This window comes from Podarcis filfolensis (assembly GCF_964270895.1).
Source record: "Podarcis filfolensis genome assembly, chromosome: 6".
NCBI lineage: Eukaryota > Metazoa > Chordata > Lepidosauria > Squamata > Lacertidae > Podarcis > Podarcis filfolensis.
In genome coordinates, this window is record NC_139609.1 from 11,199,024 (window position 1) to 11,219,037 (window position 20,014).

General features: G+C 44.6%; 1 protein-coding gene across 1 annotated transcript in view; it reads right to left on the minus strand.

The window, feature by feature from the left end:
• NIBAN1 (niban apoptosis regulator 1) overlaps positions 1-11,167 on the minus strand; it is a 96,714-nt gene extending 85,547 nt beyond the window's left edge. Inside the window, exon 1 of the mRNA XM_083620083.1 lies at positions 10,787-11,167. Within this exon, the coding sequence (XP_083476209.1) occupies positions 10,787-10,841 (55 nt within the window). The 5' untranslated portion in view covers positions 10,842-11,167. The remainder of the gene's footprint in view (positions 1-10,786) is intronic.
• Positions 11,168-20,014: the final 8,847 nt, after the last annotated feature.

Below are 20,014 nucleotides of genomic sequence, written 5' to 3' on the forward strand. Positions count from 1 at the left end.
TTGGCCAATAAAGCGAGATGAGCGCTGCAACCCCAGAGTCGGCCACGACTGGACCTAATGGTCAGGGGTCCCTTTCCCCTTCCCTTTTGGAAGGAGCTAGCATGATAAAGCCAGCTGTAATGAACCAATGTCCATCTGAGGTATTGTTATTTCATATTTTAAAGTGGTTTTAAACTAGTAGTAGAATGTTGTTATTTTGAGGTTTCAGATTGCAAACCACCTTGGGATCACAACTGACGTACCGTTTAAAGATCAAATAATAAGCAGATAAGAAGGTTTTTTTTTATTTTTTTCAAACCCTGTATTTTCACCAGCATGTTTGTGGACATCTTCTGATTTTGCTTATTTATTTACAGGATGGAATTAGGCTGCATGAAGTCTAAAGATTGCAGGATACTCCTGCCTGCATACTCATATCTGAAACTCACGTAGGTAAGGATTTCTTCTAAGGTAAGACAAGGTAAAGGTAAAGGACCCCTGGATAGTTAAGTCCAGTCAAAGGCGACTATGGGGTTGCGGTGCTCTTCTCTCCAGTGTTTGTCCGCAGACAGCTTTACTTATTTCTTTTAAACAGGTCCCTAGAACTTGAAACAAATTGAGAGAGCATAGCCGGTACCTAAAAGTCATCAGCAGGCAGAAAAAGACCCTAAATGTTCAAAATGCCTTCATTGGATAAACTTTGCCTCTGAGAGTTAGGGTGAATTCAGGTAAGTTACCGTATTTTTCGCTCTATAAGACGCACCAGACCACAAGACGCACCTAGTTTTTGGAGGAAGAAAACAAGAAAAAAAATATTCTGAATCTCAGAAGCCAGAACAGCAAGAGGGATCGCTGCGCAGTGAAAGCAGCAATCCCTCTTGCTGTTCTGGCTTCTGGGATAACTGCGCAGCCTGCATTTGCTCCATAAGACGCACACACATTTCCCCTTACTTTTTAGGAGGGAAAAAGTGAGTCTTATAGAGCAAAAAATACGGTATATGTGGATTATCACCATGAGAATCGTTGAAGAAATCTTACACAAATTGACAGATGTTATTTCACAGACCAGGTGAATGAATGCATTCTCTCACACACCCTGACCTTAATTCAAAATTATCATGCTGATTTCAGCTGAAATTCTTTGTGTTTACTTTAAGAGTGATTCCACCTGAATTTGCTGGAGTTTACTTCTGAGTTTACGCGTAACATCATGCAGTAAGGCCAATTTACCTAAGGGTAAGCCCAGCTGAGTTAAGTAAGACTTACTTCTAAGTAGACTTGATTCAGATTGCGTTGTAGCATATGAAATCTGGAGAAGCTGTCTACCTCTCTTTCTACAACCTTTCGTTACAATTGGGTTGCAATATAATGAAAGTTTACATCTGGTGGCTGGTTTCTGACATTTTTGCTGACATTTTTGTTCCAACTGGTTCAACAAGGATCAACTTTGTATTTTTGCAATGGAAGATCTTTGCTGAAGGGCAAAATAACCAGTAACGCATCTTATCTTGATTTTTTTTTATTTTGTGTAACTTTTTCCTTTTCTTCCACCTGAAACTGTGTTCTCACCGGCTCCCGTATCTCTTGCACAAGCTTCACATATATGTAAGCTTGCTAAAGTTGCAGAGATGGAGTCCAATTTGTTAAAAACAGCCCCAGGACAGTGTGTACAAAGGAAGGGTAAGCAAAAGGACTGGTAGGAAATATGCCATTTGCATAGCTTCCTGGCACTGCAGGTATTTTAAAGAAACAGACACAATAACTGTGCACGTAACAATCTGGTAACCCTAAATAAAATGCTTAATTCAGGCATCCTTTATATTTCAAGCCATATCATTCAAAGCTGAGATGACTATTTGAGGTTCAGCTATATGCACTGATGAACAACCTGATCTCATGAACAACCATCCTATTTATTGAGGCTAAATCACACATGCTAAGATCTTTATGCAACGGAAACAAGTCTTATAGCCATACAGTATATTTTTGTCCACTGATTTAATAAAACCCAGCAAACATCAAGATGCATGGCAGCGAACGTTAAGCATTTTTAAGCCTCGTTGATTTCAAAGGCAAAGGTTTAAGTGTGTGCTTAATTTTACCATTCAGACTAACAGGACTGGAAACGACTGCAGCTGGATTGTGACCATGCGACTTCACTCTTTAAGGCCGATTCCAACTGATCCTAAGAACTATTCTACACCCCTTGCACGTCTTTAGAGCTGCCATGATGCACTTGCTGAAATAGATCTACTTGCAAACAAGTGCAAGTAGCATAAATGTGCGCCTTCCCGATTCCCCTCTCTCTCTGTGTGTGTGACGTGTATACAGTGGTACCTCGGGTTACATATGCTTCAGGTTACATACGCTTCAGGTTACACACTCCGCTAACCCAGAAATAGTGCTTCAGGTTAAGAACTTTGCTTCAGGATAAGAACAGAAATTGTGCTCCGACGGTGCAGTAGCAGCAGGAGGCCCCATTAGCTAAAGTGGTGCTTCAGGTTAAGAACAGTTTCAGGTTAAGAATGGAGCTCCGGAACGAATTACCATATTTTTCGTCCCATAGGACGCTCCGTCCCATAGGACGCACCTAATTTGGGGGGGCGGAAATAAAGGGAATTTTCCCCCTTTATTTCCCCCCCAAAACCAGGTCGGGGAACAGCAGGATGGCGGCACTGCGCCTGCTTCAGGACACCCCGCGTGTCGGGCGGCAGGATGCTATCCGCAGCCTAGGGAGCTCCACAGGAACTCCCGCGGGCTCCCCAGGCTTGCTGATAGCTTCCTGAAGCCTGGAGAGCGAGAGCGGTCGGTGCGCACCGACCCCTCTCGCTCTCCAAGCTTCAGCGAAAGCCTGTATTCGCCCCATAGGACGCACACAGATTTCCCCTTCATTTTTGGAGGGGGAAAAGTGCGTCCTATAGGGCGAAAAATACGGTAAGTACTTAACCCAAGGTACCACTGTACTGCAAACAGCAACACAGGAACAAAATGAGGAACTTAAAGCAAGATTCCAATGAGGTATTGAAAGTCCTCTGTTTGCCCACCTAGAGTAGTAACCCATTGAACCAGTCTTTGTCTAGGACAGAGCCTTCCAAACTATGTGTCACGACACATTAGTGTGTCGGCCGCAGTGTGTAGGTGTGTTGTGGGAACACTCCCCACAGGGCTAGAAAGGGAGCGAGCAGCCCGCCAGTTTGCTAGCAAAACTGTATTACTGTGTCACGAAATGATTCACGTTTAAAAAGTGTGGCACCGACATGAAAAATTTGGAAAGCTCCGGTCTAGGGGCAAATGAATGTTTGCAATTCCACGGACACATTTGTGGTATTTAATACAAAATTCAGGTTTCCATGAGCAGCTTTCTTTTCTTTAAAAGCAAGTTTCCAGTCCTTATGGTAACGTGGGATATAACTGCAATAAATACTAAGTAAATAATATAAACAGCTGCTTACTTCTCCAAAAGACTACCAGAAGCAGTATATATCTAAGTCATAAAAATCTGCAGAACTAGACAGAATAAGAAATTATGCAACTGGTATATTCAATAGAGGTGGAGTTTCTCTGTAGCTATTGTGGCTAAAGTTAAGGCTCTTATTTTCAATTACCTTAGTCACCAATATATACCGAGTTGATGTTCTATTGACTTGTCCACCACAATGACAATATCTCCTTTTTGCTTAGCCTCTGTCAGTTCAGACCTCATCAGTTTATAAGTAAAAGTCTTCCCCCATCGCAACCTGCATCAGGTCACACTAACGAGCGCTGAACCTCATTTGCTATTATTTCCCATTCACCCAGGTTTGGAGAGATCCTTTCAGAGCTCTTCCCAATCTGCATGGGTTTTCACCGCCCTTGTTGTCCACAAAATTGGCCACTTCACTATTCATCCTCAACGCCAGATTATTGGTTGAAAAATAAAAGACTATCAGTCTCAACAGAGATCTTTTTGTAGGGGAGCATTACTCTCTGTTTTGAGAACTGTCGGCTTACTCCTATCCTCAGCTTTCCATTATTTTTAACCACGTACTGATGCATAAGAGCACCCGCTCTTGTATCCCAAGACGGTGAATGCTCAGGAATCTCTGGCGAGGCACTTTGCATGTCAAGGACCCCCAAGACACCCCTGAATAAAAACACGGTTCACACATCATTTTTGTTTTAGTTTTTGGCATAATTTTGGCCACAACTTTATTGAATTACAGTAAGTGAGTGGTTGCTTAGGCATTGGTTAGCGACTATCTGTTCCCACTTGGAGGTAGGAACAGAACTGACAACCACACCCGTGCGGAAGTCAGTAAGGGTAAACAATTTTGGGGAGAGAATAAAGCTGGGTGCCAGACCCTCACCTCTCCCCAAATGCTCCCTGGAGCTCTTGCATGGCCCTAGCCCTTTGTTAGGGATACGGACAAAAGCATGGCGAGCCCCTGGATTCCTTTAACGGAATTCCCTCGCAGCAGCAGCATTGAAGGGGCAGGCACAGCCAATCCATACCCCTCCACCAACCAAAAAATTAACCAATGCCTAACCGCAACCTTACAAGTTGTGACGATTTGCTACTCAGTAGGCAAAAACCAAATGGCTCCAGCCAATCAGCCAAACGGAGAAATTCCTACCAGGTCCCTGCTCCAAAGCAGACGACACCATAACAGGCATAGCAAGGTCAGCGCAAACAAACCCTAAATAAAGGGAGGGTGGAAGGGTGATCTAATGTGTGCAGCGAAAAGAAGAAGCTCAATGCTGCACCCCCATCAATCAAATAAAATTGCAACCATCAATTTTCCCCAGCAACATTGGGGATGCCCAATCAAATTAATGGCCATCCAAACTAACCCGCCCAGCAACAGGGGATGTCATGGTTTCTCCCACCGCAACACATGCTCTCCATGAAGGAGAACCCGCTTTGTAAAAAGGAATTTCAAAAGTCCAAGTATATGACCCCTTTGAGATTGTCTCTATTGACACACTTGTTGACACTCTCAACAGCCACACTGGTGACATAACACTTCCCTTTGCATAAACCATGCTGCTGTTTCCTCAGCGAGACTTGTTCCTCTATATACTTAATGATTCATCTATATCGGGGTCAGTAAACTTTTTCAGCGGGGGGGCGGTCCACTGTCCCTCAGACCTTGGGGGGGGGGGATGGACTCTATTTTGGAAACAAAAATGAACGAATTCTTAGGCCCCACAAATAACCCAGAGATGCATTTTAAATAAAAGGACACATTCTACTCATGCAAAAACACGCTTATTCCCGGACCGTCCACGGGCCGGATTTAGAAGGCGATTGGGCCAGATCTGGCCCCTAGTTTGCCTATGCATGATCTATACAGTGGTACCTCTGGATACGAATGGGATCCATTCCAGAGCCCCATTCGCATCCAGAAGCAAACGTAACTAGCGACGGCAAGTCTGCGCACGCGTGCATCGCTTTTTGGCGCTTCTGCGCATGACGTCATTTTGAGCGTCTGCGCATGTGCGAGCAGCTAAACCCGGAAGTAACGAGCTCCGGAGCGCAACTCAAACGCGCTCAACATGAAGCATATTCAACCCGAGGTATGACTGTATATCTAGATCAGGCATTAAGGTAACTGGATTGTAATTTCCTGGTACCCTCTTTGAAAAAATGAGCATCACGCTGACTACATTCTAATTCTCCAGTAAGGAGCCCAGCACTACTGATAATTGCATGTTATTTGTAGGAGATCAGCGACAGTCACATTTCAGTTCTCAAAGAGCTATCAGGCCTACGCCACCTGGAATGTGGCTTGTGCACTTTTAATCTGTCACCGAGTTCCAGAACCTTCCTTCTTTCCACCTCTATTTGACTCAAACACGCCCTGTAAAAGCAGCTCAGGCATGAGTATCTATCCAACACCTTTCACAGCAAAGACTTAGGCAAAGAGAATCATTCTGAAATTTCCTTGTTCTCCTTTAATCATTATTTCGCTCCTTCCTTGTCTAAAGGTCCAATCACCTCCACACAGGGGTCTCTTGCTCTGAATGCATTTAAAGAGTTTTGTTATCAGCTTTAATGTTTTTCTTCAGTAATATGCTCCTCAAATTCACGTTTTCCCTATTTATGCTCTTGTCAATTTACCATTAAGGCACCTTTCTGTTTTCCTCTTCGAAGAAGATTTCCACTTCTAAAAAGCAGCAACCTTGCCTTTGATAACTTCCGCTACTCTGCTTATTAGCCAGGCTGGCATCGTTCTGGATTTATTTGCTCGTTTCCTAATCTGCGGTGTAAATTCACCTAAGCCTCTATTATTGTGGTTTCAAATCACCTCCCGGCATCCTGAAGAGATTTGACACCTTTGACTCTTCTTCTTCAAGATCCTTTTAACTAATATGCTCATTTTAAATATGTTTCCTCCTTTGACCGATCTAAGCTTCCCTTTTGGTTATATATTTAAAGAAATACTGATTTATACTGATGTTTTCAGCCATAAACTCTTTAAATTATTATTCCCACCCCTCCCTCAGCTTTCTTGTCAGTGTATATTTTGGTTTTGACTCCCATGGGGGCAAAATAGTTTCCTTTGGTGCAGAATACAAGTTGCATTATTTCCCTAATGGCAGTAGGTAGCACAAGCAGTGATCTAAAGCAAAACAGGAGACAACCCTCATACCTTTCCCAATTTGGCAGAAAAAGGAATTTGGACAGAAGGAATCTCATTCCTGCATGTTAAACTACATCTCCATCTTAACTTTGCATTTGTCCATCTCTGCTTTTCAATGAAAGCTATAGCAACACTTTTCCTTTTTTTTTTTTGCACACCAGAGTGATCAACCTGCAATGTCCTATTACAGCAGGGGTCAGCAACCTTTTTCAGCCATGGGCTGGTCCACCACGTCTCTCAGACCATGTGGTAGGCCGGACTATATTTTGTAAAAAATATATGAACGAATTCCTATGCCCCACAAATCACCCAGAGATGCATTTTAAATAAAAGCACACATTCTACTCGTGTAAAAACACCAGGCAGGCCCCACAAATAACCCAGAGATGCATTTTAAATAAAAGGACACATTGTACTCATGTAAAAACACGCTGACTCCCAGACCATCCATGGGCTGCATTTAGAAGGTGATTGGGCCGGATCCGGCCTCCAGGCCTTAGGTTGCCTACCCCTGTATTAGAGCATGGTGCAGTTTTTTGGATATGTTTTGGGCTTAATTAAACATTTCTTAGAAACATTAACCTACTGCCAGTCTGCATACCCTCCTTCATTTTAACATGTCTTTAAATAATTATATATTATAATTCTGTTTGTTCTTAAGTGAAGCCATCGTGGGCTCTCATCCAAAGACTGGCCAAATCCATACCTGCTTTGCTTCAGCCTGGTCTACCTCAAAGGGATGTCACGAGCAAAGTTTGTCAGAGTTGTAAAGCGCTATGTTCTGTACTCAATGATGTTACAGAAAGGACTGAAAGAGATGTATCCTCTTCTATGCACCCCCACCTGCTCAGAGATCTTAGAGTCAGGCAGGTGGCAGCTGGGGTTTCTTTTACTTGGTGGCAACAACAGCTTCGTGGAATGCACTCCCACCCTAATCACTGACGATCTCTTTTAAAAAGCTAGTTAAGGCGTATCTATTCAGAAGGGTTTTTGCAACAGTGTTGTTGGCATCCGACTGTCTCGAGGGATGACGGAGTGCGCCTCTGGAGGTGAAATCACGCTGTTTAGGGAACTTTTTCATGTTTGGTGCTTTATTGTGCTTTTAATTCTGTTGGGAGCCGCCCAGAGTGGCTGGGGAAAACCAGCCAAATGGGCGGAGTATAATAAAATAATAATAATAATAATAATAATAATAATAATAATAATAATAATTAGCACCCAAGTGACCTCCCTGGGGCACAAGCCTGGGTGGTCTGTAAGAAGGTCCTGGGCTATAACCATTGGTTATGGAATGGTTATGTAAGCTTTCAGAATATTTAGAATTAGCCAAACTGACAGATATAATAAGACAAAAACCAAAAAGTGAAATGAAAAAGGAATGGGAGTGCCTAAATGAATACCTTAAAAGCCAAGGTCTGAGGACAGAAATCTGGCTGAGTCTGGAATAACCTCGTGAAGTGAAAGGATAAGAAAGAGGGATTTATATCTAGATGCTAGGATAGAGATAATAAGGAGAACAGGAAGACACAATGAGAGGTAAAGGAGGTGCTGTGGGATTGGTGGAAGTCAATGTTTGTTTTTCTTTTTAGTGTTTATATTATTCACTTGTAAGATATGGATTCGTTTTTTCGTATGCTGGTTTTTGTGTTTTGTGTATTGTTATTTTTCGATACTTTTCGTGTTGTTGTTGTGTGGGAAATACTAATACAAATTATAATAATGTAAGATCCTGGGCTGCCCAGAAGACAAGACCTCCCTCTCAGCCTTGCTGATGTGGTCCAAATGAAAGCAGAACAAGATATTTTGGTACCTGCTCGGCTGCTGGAGTTGCCAGGAGGAAGTGTACCGTCCTCCAACTGTCTTAGCAACTTTGGATTTGTTTAGCATTTAGCATTTTCTTCTCCCGAAGATATCCCACAAGGCTGCAGAGATTTCGGATCACAGCTTTCCTTCTCCGTGATGGGCTACATTCCAAGGTCAACGAGCCCCATCTGCGCCCAACTTCCCTTTACAGCAAATGCAGAAACTGCCTTCTTGACCACTGGACCCACGATTGGGTCTCGTCCACACAATCTACCAGATCCTGTCTTCACAAAGTCCCTAATACACCAAGAGTTTGAAACCTCTTGGCTACCCTTACCTGATTTAGCCGACCGATCAAGACTGTTCCCAGGGTGTGGCCACTGTTGCACACTGACAGCACCTAGGAGCCATAGGTGGGGGCTGAGTGCAGGATGGGGACCAACACAAACCACCCCAAGTAGGAACACAATGTGTCCCCAACAGAGGTACCTCCTCTCTCCTAACACCCCATACAGTAAGGTAAAGGTAAAGGGAACTCTGACCATTAGGTCCAGTCGTGACCGACTCTGGGGTTGCTGCGATCATCTCGCTTTCTTGGCCGAGGGAGCCAGCGTACAGCTTCCGGGTCATGTGGCCAGCATGACTAAGCCGCTTCTGGCGAACCAGAGCAGCACACAGAAATGCCGTTTACCTTCCTACCAGAGCGGTACCTATTTATCTACTTGCACTTTGACGTGCTCTCGAACTGCTAGGTTGGCAGGAGCAGGGACTGAGCAATGGGAGCTCACCCCGTCGCGGGGATTCGAACCGCTGACCTTCTGATTGGCAAGTCCTAGGCTCTGTGGTTTTACCCACAGCACCAGCTGCGTCCACCCCATACAGTAGCTCACTGTTAATTTTTCAGCTAAGTTACGTTGTTCAGGTGTCTGGTTTGCTTTCTTGTAAATGAAATGATTTTATTGATGTTTTGGTACAGGATGAAATACCCTGAAAGCGTCTGCTTAGGGGCAACATCAATGGGATGCATATTTTGATGGCGTGGTCACCCAGTTAAATCTACATCTAAGAAAAATAAAGCAGTAGACATTATCCTACAGCAGGCATCCCCAAACTCAGTCCTCCAGCTGTTTTGGGACTACAACTCCCATCATCCCTAGCTAACAGGACCAGTGGTCAGGGATGATGGGAATTGTAGTCCCAAAACAGCTGGAGGGCAGAGTTTGGGGGTGCCTGTCCTACAGCAAGCATTCCCCCTTCTGTCTTGTATAGGAGGGAATCCCGATTTTGCTTCCCATCTGCAATTTGTATGAAAACTTGTACTCAACGTATTTTAGCTATCAAGACGTGCTACTAATGGATTAACTAACTGATAAATGGTCGCAGTAACTGACACAATGTCTAAAATCTCCTTTAGGGGGTTTTGAGCAGCAATGAGAAAATGCATTATAGGGTTAAGTTGTAATTACTCAGTCCAAAGCTGCCTGTTCCCTACCTAGAGATGATTGTAACAGGTAAGTGCTATATATTCCACCAAATATCAGAATTCCACCGTTGCACAGCTGCCACAAATCTACCATTCTTTTTCCATTTGCAGACTGTAAATAGCAAAGTAGCACCTCTCTGTCAAATTCCTCCACTCACCACTTTCTCCTATGTACTGTATATATTTCTAGCTGGTTTGCGCCTCCAACCGCCACCCCGGCAGCTGAACCCAGATTTGACTGCGCGGAACTTAGGGTGCAACGGGGGGGGGGAATCCTAGGCCACGGTCCGGGTCTACTCAGAAGTAAGTCCTGCTGAGTTCTATGGGACTCACGCCCAAGTTAAAGTTAACACACTCACGGGCACCAAAGCCTGCTTCGCCCGAGCGTGAAAACGCATAGGATCGCGCTGCACGCGTTATGTTCAGACGGCGAGCAAAACAAACCCCCGGGAGCCCGATCCCCCCTCCGCATGGTCTCCTTCCCACGTGCGTGTCAGCTGCTATCCGTGTCCGCTGCTATTTAGAGCCAAACCGCTAAAAGAGCCCGGAATCGGCCCCGAAATAGCACGCACGCAACAACCACCCAACCCTCCTTCATCCTTGGAGAGGTCCAGGGATCATCTCCAGAGTCGACGCTCCTCCTTTCGGCTGGATGCCGCTTTCGCACTTCCAAGCTCCAGGGAAGCTGGCAGCCCAGCCGAGCGCGTGGCAGCGCAGAGGGGGATCCCCTTTCCAAACGCGAGTTTGGAAAAGTTCCTCGCTGCCTGGCGCAAGGCTTTCACACGACCCCGTGCGCCCCAAGCGCGCGCGCAAAAACGCACACTTCTTTCTCCAAAGTTGGGGTTCTTTTTTCCCCTTGCAAAGTTCCTTTTTTGCCCATTCCCCGAGCCTGGCTTACCTCGGATGTAGGTGCACTTGCTCTCGTCGAGCAAACTGGATCCCGATCCGCCCATGGCTGGCCGGTGCTCGAAGGGGCGGCGGAGGCAGCGAAGGAGAGTGGCAAGCACAACAACAAACCCGGGAAGGAGTTGGCGATCTTGGCGAGCTCTTCTTCCTCGCCGCGTTCGCTCTGTCGGGCAGCGGCTGCAGCCCGGGCGCTTTTCTCCTCTCGGTCTCCACCTCCGCCGCCCCGGCGCATAAACTTCCTACCGCCCGAGGGCGCCGCCCTCGCAGGCGCCTCCTCCCCGCAGCGCCTCCGGGCAAGAGGGTCGCCAGGATAGGGCGAGAAGTGCTCGAAGCTGCTGCTTCTCTTCTGCTATCTTTGGCGATCCCTCGTAGCTGAGTAAGATGGTCTTCCACGAACACGGTTTTAATCCAGCCAGGGGGGCAGTTCCGGATTTTCATATAAGATAAACAAGCTATAGCTTATGGCCCTACTCTCTTGGGGGCCCCCCAAAAAAAATTAAAGGGGGAAAAATCCTGGATGTACGTTTCCAAATTAGAAGTTCAACATTGACTTTGATAAAATACATATTTTGTTATGTGCAAATGGCCTTAGATACCTATTAGGTCCATAAATTACCATATAGCAGACATGTCCAGCTTTCAAGAGACAAGAGATCTACTCCCACTATATAAAAAAAAACTGGCAGTGATCTACCAAAGTTATTGAGCTTTTTTGGGGGGGTGAGGTGGGGTCCTGCGAACTACCACAATCTATCTTCCAGTAGATCATGATCTACCTATTGGACATCCCTCCCATATAGCATATGGATTTATAGTATGCCGGATTTACGTATAAGCTAAACAATCTATAGTTTAGGGCCCCACTCTCTTGGGGGCCCAAAAGAAAATTAAAGGAGAAAAAAAAACCTGAATGTACGTTTCCAAAATGTAAGTTCAACAATGACTTTGATAAAATACATATTTTGTTGTGTGCAAATGGCTTTAGATACCTAAAAGGTAAAGGGACCCCTGACCATTAGGTCCAGTCGTGACCGACTCTGGGGTTGCGGCGCTCATCTCGCTTTAGTGGCCGAGGGAGCCAGCATACAGCTTCCGGGTCATGTGGCCAGCATGACTAAGCCACTTTTGGTGAACCAGAGCAGCGCACGAAAACACCGTTTACCTTCCTGGCGGAGCGGTACCTATTTATCTACTTGCACTTTGACGTGCTTTCAAACTGCTAGGTTGGCAGGAGCAGGGACCGAGCAACGGGAGCTCACCCCGCCGCAGGGATTCGAACCGCCGACCTTCTGATCAGCAAGTCCTAGGCTCTGTGGTTTAACCCACAGCGCCACCTGCATCCCATTTAGATACCTATTAGGTCCATAAATTACCATATAGCAGGAATGCCCAACTTTCAAGAGACTGAGATCTACTCCCACTATAAAAAAACTGGCAGTGATCTACCAAAGTCATTGAGCTTATTTTAGGAAGCTAAGGTTGTTGAGCTTTATGGAGGGGGAGGAGGGGGGTCCCTGCCATATAGCATATATTCAACACAAAAATCAGTGACAATTTGTTGTTGACAAAGGAGAGGTGGACATATAAAGGGCCCCATTACCTTCAGAAGCTTAGGGCCTCATCAAACTTAAATCTGGCCCTGAGTTAAATTACTGGGCATTGTGTAATTCAACACTGGCATTTCTGATGTTCTGTAACTTGTCGTTACTGATTACTTGTGTTTTATTTCCTGGAAATAATAGCATTTATTTTAAACTTTATATTGATTTTCTTTGTGTTGCACTGAAAATACTGCACCAGGTAGATATACTTATTAAAGAACATGCTCATATAGCTGGCCTGAGTTTTTTAAAAAAATATTCCTTTTACTTTAAAAGCTTCATTTCATACATACACAACATAATTAGAATTCAAAGTTGATGGTAGATATACGGTTAGTGGCAGGCTTAGTGATTAACGTGAGTCATTCACGCTGAATTCTCAGTTTCAGTCTGGTGCAAAAAAAACCTAAGAATGGAAATTCACTACATTGCCCCATTGAATAGAAGTATCTGTACAGTTTTTGGTTGCCATCTGAGCAAGTTTACCCATGAATAAACATGTATAATAACTAATTGTATCATTTTCATTGCCATCTGATTGGATTTTATTCTGATCCTGATCTGATTTGAGGATGTATTTTAATTGATTGTCTGATTTTATGTTAATGTGTTATACATTTGATGTTAGCCGCTCTGAGCCCAGCTTCAGCTGGGGAGGGCGGGATATAAATTATTATTATTATTATTATTATTATTATTATTATTATTATTATTCAATGCATTAAAATGAATATTCTCCTATTTTAAATGTAAATTCTCTAATGTTCTCATTAATCAATAATATTCTCCAAAAGATTATTCTCGAGAATTTAACATCACCAGCTCAGTCATGGATACCTGTGGTCTAAACCACTGAGCCTAGAACTTAATCTCTTCTCATTGTTATCTGCCTCAGTTCCTCAGTGTTCCAAATTTAGTTCCGGCACTGGGATCTGCCCTATAACTGCCACTGCAGAGATGCAAAGAATTGATTCAGCTTCTCTGCACCAATTTTGCTAACCCTGAGGTAAGGTAAAGGGACCCCTGACCATTAGGTCCAGTTGTGGCAGACTCTGGGGTTGCGGCGCTCATCTCACTTTATTGGCCGAGGGAGCCGGCGTACAGTCATGTGGCCAGCATGACTAAGTTTCTTCTGGCGAACCAGAGCAGCGCACGGAAACGCCATTTACCTTCCCGCCGGAGCGGTACCTATTTATCTACTTGCACTTTGACGTGCTTTCAAACTGCTAGGCTGGCAAAAGCAAGGACTGAGCAACGGGAGCTCACCCCATCACGGGGATTCGAACCGCCGACCTTCTGATCGGCAAGTCCTAGGCTCTGTGGTTTAACCCACAGCGCCCCCCACGTCCCTAACCCTGAGGTATACCTCTGGTAATCCCCCTGCATGTAATTTTTTCACAGCATTCACATTTGCCTTTAGAATGGCAGCCTTTACCTCTCCCTCTCGTCCCCCAATCCCCACCCCTTAATCCAGATCATAGGAGCCAACTCCAGCCCACCCAATAAAAGATTTGAAGGGGCTACCCCCCCACCCCCAGTTCCACAAATAAACTTGCCCAATTTCCCCCAGAACAGGTAAATCCGGATCAGGGGTGCCAACTTGAATAAAATACAGTATTGGTGGGCCAGCATGGATGTGGCCAGGATTTATGTTGCAGGGCAGGCTGCAAAAATGGTTTCTAATTGGTTCTCTCATAGCAATGGAGACAGCACAGTCTGGCATGCATGAAGCACATGTTTTGATTCCCCCCCACACACACCTCCCTCTTCCTCTTTGGATCATGGCCATAGAGTGCAACTCAGACATACTAACCAGCTTTCAAAAGCCTTTACAGTGTTGTCATGTCAAAGGTATGGTTGTGGAGATATAGTGGCAGAATGGTGTAATAGATATGTGAGTTTAAATCATACTTCGCCATGAAGCAAAGCTTCAGGCAAGGTGCTCCATCTGGGATGCTACAGGGAGGACCCATAGCTGAGTGGCAGAGGGCAGGCTTTGCATGTGTCTCTGTTTAAAAGGATCAAATAGCAGGTGATGTGAAAGATGTGGGATGTGATACGTAAGTAGCAGTCAAGTACAACATTCCTTGTTTTCCTAGAGTGGACATGTGGGGGAATGTTTGGTCCAGCTAGTCAAAAACTTCCTGTTTCCTCCTGGCTGTGACATACTTCCTTTACATGTGACTAGAGGTGGGCGTGACCTTACCTGTCCAGGTAACAAAAGGGACAAGGCCTGAAGCACTCTCTCTTTGACTTCCTCCGTTGTTGGAGCAGCTTTTAGCTAGAGATGCTCCGTTGGCTTCCAGCCAACAAAAGAGACTAAGATTATCCCCATATGGAATAGCTCCACATGTATATACTTTGTAACTAAGTCTGCCTTCAGGGATCCATCTGTGAACTGAATGTGAGTAAACTACTTTTATATACTTTACACAAGATTGTGGTGTGTTTATTCTTTTAAGAGGGATATAAGGGAACTTACCAGGAACCTGATAGTGAGAGGCTTACACAATAATAATAATAATAATAATAATAATAATAATAATAATAATAATTTATTATTTATACCCCGCCCATCTGGCTGGGCCTCCCCAGCCACTCTGGGAGGCTTCCATAGAAACCAAAAATACAGTAAAATATCACACGTTAAAAACTTCCCTGAACAGGGCTGCCTTAAGATGTCTTCTGAATGTCAGGTAGTTGTTTATCGCTTTGACATCTGCTGGAAGGGCGTTCCACAGGGCGGGCGCCACTACCGAGAAGGCCCTCTGCCTGGTTCCCTGTAGCTTTGCTTCTCACAATGAGGGAACCGCCAGAAGGCCCTCGGCGCTGGACCTCAGCGTCCGGGCAGAATAATGGGGATGGAGACGCTCCTTCAGGTATACTGGACCGAGGCCGTTTAGGGCTTTAAAGGTCAGCACCAACACTTTGAATTGTGCTCGGAAACGTACTGGGAGCCTGCAACCAGCGTTTAAAAGGGGAATGTGAAACTTTGCTAAGTAAAGGAACTCGGTAGCGCAAGTTTGGAAGGATATTAATAAACAATATATCCTCTCCTGCCTCCTTGAACATTCCCACAGAAGATCTCTGCCCTGAGATTTTGGAGAGCTACCACCACGCAGAATAAACAAGACTGAGCTGCATGGGCGAATACCTTGTAAATGCAGCTTACAATTTTCATTCTATCACTCAGCCTAACCCACATCCCAGAGTTATTGTGGGGGTAAAATGGTATGCTGCCCTGAGTGGAGCCCCATTCTGCCTGGAAATTCTAGAGAGTAAATGGAGCTCAGTTTTGAGTGTGCATAGAATCACAGAATTGCAAAGTTGGAAGGGACACAGAGGATCATTAAAATCCAACCCCCCAGCAATGGAAGAATATGCAGCTGTCCTATATGGGGATCGAACCTGCAACCATGGCATTATCAGCACCATGCTCTAACCAACTGCGCTATCTGATATTAGTGTTGCTGTTGTCTTTCTATTGAGCTCTGCCCAGGAAGTCGGTAGCTTTTCGTGCCCAAGCCTTGGGATGCTGCTCTTCTGCAGAACAACCGCTTGTCAATGCCAACCATGTTAGTGCCTCAATCCACAGACTTTTGTCATAAGCAGCCAATTGCACGTGCACAAGTGTGTGTAAATAGCTCTGCTGGGAGGTGGCAGTAGCAAGACCTCTTCTGTTACATTTTTATTTTTCAATAAAACATATAACACAGGCATAGGCAAACTCGGCCCTCCAGATGTTTTGGGGACTACAACTCCCATCATCCCTAGCTAACAGGACCAGTGGTCAGGGATGATGGGAGTTGTAGTCCCAAAACATCAGAAGGGCCGAGTTTGCCTATGCCTGATATAACACAATAACCATATAAACATACAGCACGGGCTTGCAATGTTTTCCAACTCTGATCCAAACTATGGGTGATTGTGAGAAAACGAGCTTATGATAACATACACATGCCGTCGGGAGTCCTTAGGTCTGCAAATACATTTGGTCCAGATTTCTTAAATTCAGTGGATGCTCGGGTTGCGCACGTGATCTGTGTGGGATGCACATTTGCAACCCACAGCGGCACGTCTGCGCACACGCGGGTTGTGATTCGGTGTGTCTGCGCATGTGCAAAGCACAATTTAGCACTTCTGTGCATGCACTACCGCCGAAACCAGGAATTAACCCGTTCTGGTACTTCCAGGTTTCGGTGGTCGGCAACCCGAAAAAACGTAAGCTGAAGCGTCTGTAACCTGAGGTATCACTGTATGGTCTTTTCTGTGGCTTTGCAGCACCACTAAAAAAGGCAGAAACAGTAGCTCTGCTGGGTGCAAATGGCGGGTACCAAGGAGATGGGATGTTAAGACAGTGCAAAGTTTAGGATCATAGCGGAGGCAAAACTCAGCACAGTTTCAGAAATGCTGCATTAAGCAGGCATGATGTGTTTTTTTTCCTAGATAGCAACTGTTACCAATGTGAAGCTATGTAAATACTGTGGGCGATGATTATCTCAATCATACACTTCCTCCAAGCCTGAAGACAACAAACAGCCAAAGCTAGTTCCGATGAAGAACTGAGCTTACACAAGTAGATTTATTAATCTTAAAGTGATGGGACTCCTAAAACACACACACACACACACATACACATACACAACAAGCCCGATGTAATGTATTGCTTTAAAACCACAGTGAATTTGAAATGCTAACACATGGCTTAATTCTTATTTCAGAATTTATTAAACATAACAACTTGCAATTATAGCTTGTTACAACCATGCAGAATGTAATGTTTTCATGTTACATATTACCTAACAATAACAAATTCCTCGGTTGATTCACGCATGTGTATTCACTCATTTCTCAATTTTTTTATCATTTATTTATTTCCAGTATTTATAAATGGCATTTTCAATTACATCTACCCAATGGAGAGGGAAAGATTGGTCCCTTTTATCCTGGATGAAGATCTGCAATCCTACATAAATTTATCACGAAGCAAGTTCAATTTAATTCACTAGGATTTATTTCTGAGTAGACGGGCATAGGATTGCAACTTGCTGCAAGCCCCTCTTGTCATATCTGGGAGATCTTGCGGTCTCTCCTGCCACACAATCCTCATGGAAAATCTCCACAAGGTGGCAGTGCATAATAACACAAGAGATGTCTTGAGAGGATTTGAAGTGTGATATTTCAGCTCAACAGAGGGTTTATTTTCAGACTTATAGGTAAAGGTAAAGGGACTTATAGGTAAAGACTTATAGGTAAAGGTAAAGGGACCCCTGACCATTAGGGCCAGTCGTGGCCAACTCTGGGGTTGCGGTGCTCACCTCGCTTTATTGGCTGAGGGAGCCGGCGTACAGCTTCCGGGTCATGTGGCCAGCATGACTAAGCCGCTTCTGGCGAACCAGAGCAGTGCACGGAAACGCCGTTTACCTTCCCGCTGGAGCGGTACTGTTATGTACTGAGTTGAATCGGATCCAAACTGCAGCAGTCTGATTGGTCCTAGAACAATAGGATCCAAAAGGCAGCAGTCTGATTGGTCCTAGAACAATGCAGCAGTATAATTGGTTGGCAGGAACCACCCAATCATGCTCCAGATAGAAGTGAATCCACAACCTGATTGGCTTACAGTAGAATTGCGGAATTAGCCAATCATGTGCAGCCCATTGTGTAAATAATGTATATAAAGCAGATACTTTGAGGGGACATTCATTCATTCCTCCTCACCACTATGAGCTGAATAAAGAGCATGAAATCACTTTGCGACTCTGAGTATATTTCAGGTACCTACCGTATTTATCTACTTACACTTTGACATGCTTTCGAACTGCTAGGTTGGCAGGAGCAGGGACCGAGCAACAGGAGCTCACCCCGTCATGGGGATTCGAACCGCCGACCTTCTGATCGGCAAGTCCTAGGCTCTGTGGTTTAACCCACAGCGCCACCCGCGTCCCTTTCATAGGTACAGATATGCTAACAGGATGGGGCTCCTGTACCTGTCATGCAAGCTACGTCCCCTGATATCTCCTCTTCTAGTCAACTAGAACCATCTCCTGGTCAGCACCTGGTGTGGGGGCAAAGGTAAAAGGATGGGGGGGGTGTGCTTGTGTGCTATTGACCCCGCTGTACAGCAGCCTCAATGACTGAGCTGGCAAAGGCAGTCTCTGGCATGATGTTGGAGAAATTCATAACTGCTGTCTTGGGGAACAAATGTCCTCACCAAGGTTGTTATTCAGGACTTCCTGATCGCCAGCTCCATGGGGTTATCTCAAGAGGGCATTGGTCATTGTTCAGGTGTGTCCTTGGGTGAGACTCAGGTGGTGCTGTGGTCTAACCCACTGAGCCCACCAAACTCTGAATATAATTGCACATTGTATTAATTAACATTTATTTTTAAATATATTAGTGGCCATGTGATAATTTTAGCTTATAAATTTTATTGTTTAATATCTTAATTTGTATATTAAGGTACTTTTATAGCTCTGTTTAGAGTAGGTAAAGTCTTGTTAATATAAGTAGGTAAAGTCTTGATAATATAAATATTTTAAGTTTTTTGTATCAATTCAGTATATTTTCTTTTAATTGTTGAATGATTCTGTGTACATTGCGGCAGCCTTTGGCTATGTGCAATAAAACTGACTGACATTATTGGAGGAAACTGATTATCTTTTAGACCCGTTCCAAACTATGTTTGGGACTGAATCAGCTCTGGTTGCCCACCGTTTTTCAGGAGAGGGAAGGGTGCATTTCTTAGTGCAGAAAGTATTTGATCTGATGTGTAGAGATCTTTCTTATTCTACTTCATTCAAGAGCGTTCTGGAAGCTTCCCTGTGTGAAAGAAACAAGCAGAAGGTTCATAATAATAATATAATAATAATAATTTATTATTTATACCCCACCAATCTGGCTGAGTTTCTCCAGCCACTCTGGGCGGCTTCCAATCGAGTGTTAAAAACAATACAGCATTAAATATTAAAAACTTCCCTAAACAGGGCTGCCTTCAGATGTCTTTTAAAGATAAGATAGCTACTTATTTCCTTCACATCTGAAGGGAGGGCGTTCCAAAGGGCGGGCGCCACTACTGAGAAGGCCCTCTGTCTGGTTCCCTGTAACCTCACTTCTCGCAATGAGGGAACCGCCAGAAGGCCCTCAGAGCTGGATCTCAGTGTCCGTGCAGAATGATGGGTGTGGAGATGCTTCTTCAGGTATACAAGACTGAGGCTGTTTAGGGCTTTAAAGGTCAGCACCAACACTTTGAATTGTGCTCAGAAACACACTGGGAGCCAATTCAGATCTCTCAGGACCGGTGTTATGTGGTCCCGGCGGCCACTCCCAGTCACCAGTCTAGCTGCTGCATTCTGGATTAATTGCAGTTTCCGGGTCACCTTCAAAGGTAGCCCCACGTAGAGCGCATTGCAGTAGTCCAAGCAGGAGATAACTTCATGATGTTTGGGTTATTCCTCCATAGAAGCTGAGTACAGATGGCTTAAACTGGCTCTGTTATCTCTGCTTTGAGGTCATGCTGACTATAATAACAAGGCCAGAAGGAGCCGGGGTTTCCTTTTTCTTTCTATCTCTCTTCCTTCTGGTGTGGTGTTCTGTATATAGCGTTAAGGTTTAGTCTTATT